Genomic DNA, 8,725 nt, shown 5'->3' with positions numbered 1-8,725 from the left:
TGACTTCATCCACAGCTGACTGCTGTCTTTAGCCTCTGAGCAAAAGGAAGCTCTAGTATAGGCCTGTACCATTTGCAAGCTTCGTGATTTGCTGCCAATTTGTAGAAACCAAAGTAAACTTTTGGCAGGACTCCTACATACCATAGTAGTTAAAGAAACTATCGTCCCACCCTGATTTTGACTATGAGCCTTGAAAGATTAGTCTAATGTTTCTTCCTACCCTCCTATTCTCCTTCGCTAATAGAAGATTTAATGTAAAACTTCAAAAATGTAATTCCGGAAAGTGCCACTCTGCCTATCTACAGTCAATTCACAAACCCACAGTTAATTTTTTCTCATTCTTTTTTTCCTCAACAATAATCCTCAGCAACAGAAAGCCTAACTACTAATTAAAAATGAAAAGCTAGCAAGCAGACCCAGTACCCTGATGTTTCACAGCTGTGAGCAAAGCTGCCCAGAGACACCTGCTTATTTTTACAGCAATTCTTTTTACTTTTTATCTTTCCATCCCTTAAGGTAGGGTTATAAAATGAGGCAGAATAATCTAGACCATTTCAGGAAACGATGGTGCATTTCTACATCCCACCTTTACTGGAAGACACAAATCACCATTACACAATGTTGTCCAGTTGCTATAGCAGGAATCAACCAAATTGATCTTGCACATTACGAAGCCTTTAGAAAGTATGACTTTCAGAATGTTCCCTGGTTGTTGTTACCTCAACTTCCAGGCGCAGCTTGAGTATCTAGTGCCAAATGACCACATATGCTGGATAATCAGAATTCCTGCCCCAATTTCTGAAGATATTTTAGACCGAAAAAAACAAAACAGGCTACTAGTAGTGCTTTTCAGTACCTATGTAGCTGTTTAATCTTGTTGAGTCCAGTGGGAACTAGGGAAGGAAGGGCAACAGCCCCACAGTTGAAGATGCTTAGGTGCTGCTTATCAGGCTCAGTGTAACTGCTAATTGGAAATACAGAGCTTGTAAGCAGAGATCTGGCTGCCAAGTAATCTTACACTGAAAGCATGCTTCATGCATCCTCTGTGTCCAAAAGCTGACTCTACACTGATGCTGTACCTCCTGATAACACTGACGAAGCCCACTACAGCAAGGCATCTGCCCTACCACCACCACATCTCATTGCAGGACCTTAGGGGCTGGGCAGCGGAGTATTCACCAGGGCGGTAGGGTACGTAAAGTCAAACTCCCCAGCCCTAGGAGAGAAAGTAATTGTTCCAGTTTTATATCCCATATAAAACTCTAGCTAGCAATGAAACAGAAAGCAGCCTCCTTTCCTCTGGACATGCTTTGTCAGAAAGTGATGACTTCAGCACCCAGTCAAAGAAAAAGATTTAGCTGTGGTTCACAGCTGGAGGTATGTGGCTCCTCACAGGACCAAAAAGGGTGAACCCCTGAAAGTGCACCTAAACTGGGAGGCTTCCAAGTGTCCCCTCATCATGCCCCAAATCCAAGCACAGGAGCATCTTCACACAGATGAGCCAGGATATGCCCCTGAAGTGTGTGTTGTGCTGGGGGGAGGTGGACAGCAGGAGAGAGGGATGTGCTGTGATGCAAACCAGCAGCTCAGCTGAGGAGTATTCACAGAGGGCCAGGCTGACTGTCACATCTTTTCTCAAAACTCCTTGGAGGTCACTGCTTGTAACTGCCTGTCCATCACACTCAGTTTTGTGGACAACAGTCATAGGCACTTGGGGCATTGTCATATGGTCACCTTAGTTCACTGAAACTGGCATTGCCAGTGACAAGTTCAGGTATCTAGCATGCCTACAAGCCTTGCTCGTAGTCCTGAGACCTCTCATAAGCCAAACCAAAGATTTCTCTTATTAGCCACCAAAAATTTATAGCACATTTACTGATTCTGACCTTTCTACACCAGTGACAGGATACCTCTAAGATAACAACGGCACATGAAATTCTTCAACTGTAAGAAAAATAGAAGGCTTTGTAAAGAGCAAGAATTGATAGACTTTTACTCATCCTTCTGTTTCAATGAACGTGTGTCTTGAGGATATCTCCTAACAGCTTCAGTATAGTATCAGCATTCTCTGTACAAGCATCTAGCTCTGAAATCCTCAGCTTGTCACTAACTTAACTGAGGCAATGCAGCAATCGGGTCTATCTACCATTTGTTCCACATCAGTGTTTTCTTTTTGCTTAAACTTAAACTAGCCTGCACGTGCAGAATGTTTACACATTTCAAAACAAAGGGTTTTACTGAATTTCGCTTTTTAGTCTCTCATGGTGCTCTTGCTTTAGGAGATTTCTAGTGAAGAAGAGGCAGATACGATTCAATAAACTGAGCTTCTGTATCAAAATAGGATGAGAAAGATATACCTAACGGGCAGAAGGGAAAGAAACAGGTCTTGCATGTGTTTGCTTCTAGATGAGAATATTTGGCAGCATGTAAACATCATCAAATAAGAACAACTGAATGAGAACATAGGCCAAGATTGCAGTCCCAAATAAATAAACTATTATTATTCAAATTAATACCAACATAGTATGTTTCTAAACAGTATTTCTAGTCATCACAACTAAGACGTGTGTGTGTATGCACATTTATTTATATAGCTTCTCAGAGCTAAATCCTTACATATTTCTCATCTCAGCCTACCCAGCAGGATCAGGCTGACTGACCAAACAAGTATTTGGCAGAATTCACCTCAGTTTTCACAGTTATTTCACCCTATGGCTGAAAGTAGCTATGACAGCTCCTTGAGATTCACTGCAAGATGAGTCGATCTATATGTAACAGGCAGCTATGTGTAACGGAGCCCTGTTCTTCAGCCATACATGGCTCCCTGCTTTTATTAAGAAGTGTTGTCCAAGAGAGGATTCTCCCATCAAAGTGTGATCCAAGGTTTCTCCAACTGGTTTCTCCAGTCAAACCAATGTTAAGTTTTGCTGCTGACCCATAGCTCATACCTGCTGTATTCTTCTGGATAAAGTTTGTGGGATTATAAGGAAGAGACAACAACAAACCCAAAAGCATTTCAGTTGTATAAAGGATGAAGTTTCACCTCCTGTAGTCTCTCTTCTGCAGGCAAACAATACTAAATGCTTTCCACAATAACAAAAAATGAACCGAACCTCAAGAAAACAAAATGCACAGTCAGAATGTTGACAGCGAATAGGATTATCCTTCCTCTAACTCATGCAATTCCACAAAAAGAAATCTCTTTCTGCCAAGCACCTAGTTAAAAAATGTTACCAACAAATAACTGCCCTCAAATACCAATGGGGCAGAAAAGTGGTCTGCTTCCCGAGATGAGGTATCCCTCCCAGTGTCTACACTAGCCTTCACCACAGCACATCCAAAGAGTAGAGCTGGAATGACAAATATCAGGAAGCTGAGCTCTGAAGAAGAAATACATCATTCACAGAAATTATCTAACCAGTCATGTGACACAGCTATTATAATCCAGCAGAATTGCCACTTCTGGGTTTATGTGGCTTCTATCAAACCTCAACATGTAAAATCACCATCACTTTAAAAGACATTACTAGAGGAAAAAAAAAAAATCTCCATTAACTTGTCTATTTCTTCAATACGTAAAATCTAAGTTCAACAGTCAGAAGACAAGCCAGTTGTCACACATAATAACCCCCCAATAACTCAATGAGATAATACCTGAGAAAAGTAAGAGTCACCCCTTATATTCTGCATCCTAAAGGGATTGAAAATGGTTCATTTCACACGCCCAGAACTTTCAAACTAATTTTTATGTGGTTTTGGATGGCTCCAAATGCTTTCAAAGAGTAAGTGTCACGCAGTGTGCATGGAAGAGACATAAATATGTATTTCACAAAGATTTAAATGCAAATCATGCTGCTTTATGAGTATTCAAGCTTCCTAGACTTTCATAATAAGCACTGGTACTTTCTACTTGACGAACAAGATTGAAAATGTCATGAATGTCATAGTGCCTTACTTGTTCTCGTTGCTGGCATCATACCGAGGCATAGGGTCAAAATCATTTCCATTGACATCAAAACTGGCCTGCGAATCCTATAGTGAACAGGAGAAAGAGAACCCGTTTCTCATTAATTAGCCATTGACTCATGTGGCCTATACATTCTTCAGCAGGTTCCTACAAGAGAGTAATTAGGTTAACATTCCTGTGGTTTTATGATGATTGCATGTTTTAGGAAAGGATTATATATTTAATAATTATGGGATTTACGTATTTTATTTTATTTTATTTTTGGAAAAGGGAGAAGGATAACAAAAGCATAGGCCAGTGTCAGAGAGAAAACAGAAAGTGGTGCTTCATTAAACCAGAAGACTACATTTCTTCTAAGAAACTTTGGAAGTTACAAGAGCTCATTCTCAAAACCAGGATTTTGCTAAATGTTTCAAGAATCAAGAAATTATCTGCACAATGATGACTGAAATTTCAGTCATAGTTTCAAGGAGTAAGAATGATACAAGTTTCTTAAGAATATTGTTATAAAAATACATCTTGAAATGCAACATAAACTGCATTCCCACTTCCCTGGTAGTGTAACTGTTTCAAATATTTGCAAGATATCTCTGTATTTTTGTTCCGTATTTTACATTTACCAGGATTCTTACAGCTGAAAATAGTTTATAGAGTAAATAGTTGCTGGTTTGTATGGCTCCCATTAATTGATGCAGTAGCATGTTGTGTGTTGACGTGGCAAGCAGCTCTTTTTAATCTCTTCTTTGTTCAAAACCTGTTACCACATCCACCTCAAATATTCCTGTTTGCAGCCACACCAGCAATAACCTAACATATAGATGGCATCTGTCATCAAACAAGCAATGTGTACTGCTTTGGGGGAATTACTTGCTGGTGTGAGGAAAGGGAGAGAGGAGGTGGCAAAGGAGTAAATAGCTGCTTTAAATTCAGTGGAAGGACAGTACCGAGACGAGGTGACATAGGATACAATCTGGGTCATTCATTGAAGAGGTAAAATTATATTTGGTTTGTTTAAATAACTTATGAGATTAAAATGAAAGATGTGGCATGCATTAGGATCAAGCATACATTGACAAATAGGGCAATTGCCTGTCACTTGTGTTTGTGCAGTCTTCCTCATGTATTTCAAAGCGGAGCTCCATGTACAGCACAGGGAAGGATATGGATGCAAGTATGGCTAATCTGTTGTTAAAGATATTTTTTGTCACCTTCATTTCTTCATTGCTCTGTCAAGATGATATGCTCACTAGCAAAAAGCCTGTGTTCAGGGCTCTTTTACAAGTTCTATGTCTATAACAGAACATATGCATGTAACATATGCATGCCTTGAGCTGGTCATCTTCACCAGTCCAGCTCAATCCAAATATATTTGTTTGTTTTCTTACTTCATGTGAATCTATACCTTGCACACTTTATTTCAGAGAAATTATGAGGTCCTCAAGGTCATGTGTTTTCAAGTAATGCCTACTCCCAAAGCACAGGACTAATCACTCCAGCAAAGCATGGCCCTGATGTTCTGAACAGCTTCAAACTCTGACACTAATACAAGAAGTCACCCATCAGAGAAGCGGCTTTTCCTCATGTTACACAAGCCTTTCAAGGTATATTAAACAAATCATTTAAATGTGATGAACCACAAGCAGAAACCTCCTGAGGTGACATGAAACATTAGACACAGAAAACAAAGCCCTATTGCAAATTGTGAGGGGACTCACTGGAGTTATGACAGATTTACTAGAAAGACCCCAAAATATTCTACACCTGTTTTTAACTGAGTGGATCATAAGGAGTCATGAACTTTTCCTCTAACATTATTTCTAGCAGTAAGATAAAAAGTTTTAAAAACAAATACATAGAAGGATATGCCTAAAATTACAGTCTTGGAGAACAGCTACTGTCTTGCTAGCTAAATGTATTGGCCAAAAATGAACTTCAGCTGCACGCATTAACTGGAAAGCATTGTATTCCATTTCTAAGTTCTGACCATGTGAGGATATTAAGTAAAATAATTACAGAAAAGAAAAAAAGCATCTGATGATTAGTTCCAGTCCTTCAGAAATTCAGGACTTAGCTACAAGAGGCATCCAGATATTAAATACATTCAGAGTGAACATAGTCTTAAATAAAACAATACAGCTTACCAAAAGCTGTCTTCCTTCCTCCCACTGGTGTTAACATTTGAGGAAACCCTTGTATGATTCTTTCTCCTTCCCTCCTCCCTCCCTCCATCTTTCCAGGAGCAGCAAACTTATTCAGGGTAATAATAAAGCAGCAAATCTGGACTCCTGTGGACACTCACATAATTCTGCATCAAGTCTGGATGGTTTCTTTCGATGCCGTCATCCAGGATAGTGACCACAACATTCTTTCCAGTGTAACCTCTTTTCCAAGCACCTACTATATTCATATCTGATTGGCAATGGTGGGTGTTATCACTGCAGTGCTGGGGAGAGAAGAGGAGATAAAGATGTTGGATGTCGCAGATTAGTGAGCAGCGTGGAGTTGAGATATTATTCTACTTAGATTAACATTACCATTTAAATCAGCACATGAGCATATTTATTTGAATAGCAACTATACGAGACTAACACCTTCATTTAGACAGAAAGTAATTTTAAAAGAAATGCCAAATTAAATGAAAATTCCTAGACCTGCTTGTTTCTCTTTCAGATTACTCTTTATGCTAAGCAATAGAAAAAGGAAGCGTCCAGTCATTCTGAAACACTAGAAGCCCTGTGTAAAACAAAGCAACTATTCCTGGCTGTTAGGCATGCTCATTTGAAATGCACATTTGAACTATTTGAATTTTTTTCAGAAAAATAAACCATATGTGGATAAAAGTAGACAAATGCCTGTATAGAAATGGTCATGGAAACAAAACTTGCTTTTTGGAGCTTATGTGCTGTATAGCTTCTTGACAGAATGTCTGGAAACTAATCCAGATTCATTTCTATCTACAAAAGAAGGCTTTTGGCAGGTTTTGTGCAGTATCAGCAGGAGATGAGCAGCAGTTAAGAACCTGTAACCAAAACAACACCCTGAAAAACTTGCAGCTTAAGGTGTCTGATGAATTGTAGATAGATTGAGAACAGCCTGGGGTACAGCTTTCAGAGCAACCAAGTCCAATGTGGTGGAGAAAGAAACTTTAGGGTACATTAGAACTGAAAGCCTCTTCTTGATATGAATGCACCCAGCTCACATGAAGAAATCTCGCTTGCTATGGCAATGAGACATGACCCTCGGGTATTCATATGCCCCATTAGCGACTCTCTAACCACACACAGAGCCCTCCCTGTGAAGCGAGTTCAATGAACCTCTCATCAGCATCGCTTCCCTTGAGCTCCTCCAGGCTTAGACAAAGTAACAGGCAAAAAATTGAAAGAAGGGGTGCAGGGAAGGGGAAAAGTAGAAGGTGGGAGGAAGGAAAAATAAATGAAAAAAGAAACTTGTATCATAGCAACAGTGGCCACATGAGCACGCTCCATCTCTCTCCCTGCTCCACTGCCTCATGTCCCCACTTCAGCTTCATGTTTTCACACCCTACAATTTCTAAGGAGTATAAATACATTCAGAGGGATGCACTCCACCTTGACTTAGTCCATCTCTCACAGATGTAAGCACACTGAAGAACTGTGAGCCATACTGGGTGCAAAATGACATTAGATTACTATTAAGTCGTCATTTTCCTCTTCCTTTTTCTCCAGTTTACCACCCTGTACTGTCATACACAAACCAGAGGACTTAAAAGTGGTCATCTGCTGTTAGTAAAGCAAGATTATATTATTAGGCACTATATAGATTTACAGAGTACAAAGTCTTTCTCATGGTCTTTCCCTCGTGTCTGCAGGTATGTGTCTCCCTCTCTCAGACTTCAGGAACCAGTTCCAAGGAATGTATAGGGCAAGCTTAATGCTTTTGTTCTGTGTATTGTGTGGAAATGCTCATGCTGCTGGCTTCATGAAATTAATTACAGTCTAAACTTGCCATCTATACACTGAATGTAATGGCTGTACACATGACGCTTTCTAATGTACAAACAAGGGGGTCAGAAGTGTGTAATGTTTCCAGGTGCCTTTGCATTTTTCAAAAGTGTTACTGAATTAAGCATCACAAAATACCTGCAAAAGCTATGAATATCATCATTCATATTTTGCTGATGTGAAGACAAAGAGACAAGAAGGTGGAAGCACCAGCCTCCAGCCACAGAGTAAACCCAAGGGAGAGCTGCAATGGGCAATCAGGGATCCTGGCTCTGACCTCCAGTCACATTTACTGGGCCATTATGCTGCGTCTTCATCCCCATCTCCGAAATGCCAAATGACCCTTTGTCTGCTCTGCTGACTGTCTTGTCCTCTCTTCCTAGGGGATGAGCTTGTTGTTTTGCTTCCATGCCAGTCAAACTGCTCAGGCTGAGCAAGCATATGGGTTTTTAATCCCTATTCTCTTGCAAGCTCTTCGGCTCCCTGCCAGAAGATCACTGCTTTTTCCCTTAATGATGTTGGCACAGTCAGTTCCCCTCACTCACCTCACCTGAACTTCTGCTTTTGTGGTGGTGGCTGAAGGGACTAATTCATCAGCTGCTTTGCTACATGCATGTGGACAAACACATGACAAGAGACATCTCTTGCTTTACCATGTGCTCAGATGATTCTCTCAAGAGACGTGCCAGATCAAACTGATATTCAAATGATCTCGCTCCAAGACAGGGCAGAAAGCTAGTCTAAACAATCTTCCTGCACAAAAGAAATTCCAGGGGTA

The 8,725-nt window shown here is 40.3% G+C and overlaps 1 protein-coding gene across 1 annotated transcript in view; it reads right to left on the bottom strand.

Annotated features, from left to right (window-relative positions):
- The window catches only part of LOC104625510 (proprotein convertase subtilisin/kexin type 5-like), a gene marked incomplete at its 3' end in the record, with an annotated part of 57,812 nt that extends 49,542 nt beyond the window's left edge, over positions 1 to 8,270 (bottom strand). The window contains exons 1-3 of the mRNA XM_010293154.1: positions 8,241 to 8,270; positions 6,267 to 6,410; positions 3,956 to 4,032 (exon numbers count right to left, since the gene is read on the bottom strand). Coding sequence (XP_010291456.1) covers positions 3,956 to 4,032; positions 6,267 to 6,410; positions 8,241 to 8,270 — 251 coding nt within the window. The remainder of the gene's footprint in view (positions 1 to 3,955; positions 4,033 to 6,266; positions 6,411 to 8,240) is intronic.
- Positions 8,271 to 8,725: the final 455 nt, after the last annotated feature.

This window comes from Phaethon lepturus, unplaced genomic scaffold (genome assembly GCF_000687285.1).
Source record: "Phaethon lepturus isolate BGI_N335 unplaced genomic scaffold, ASM68728v1 scaffold21878, whole genome shotgun sequence".
Lineage (NCBI taxonomy): Eukaryota > Metazoa > Chordata > Aves > Phaethontiformes > Phaethontidae > Phaethon > Phaethon lepturus.
Note: the sequence above shows the minus strand (reverse complement) of the source record. Positions and strands in the feature narration are given on the sequence as shown.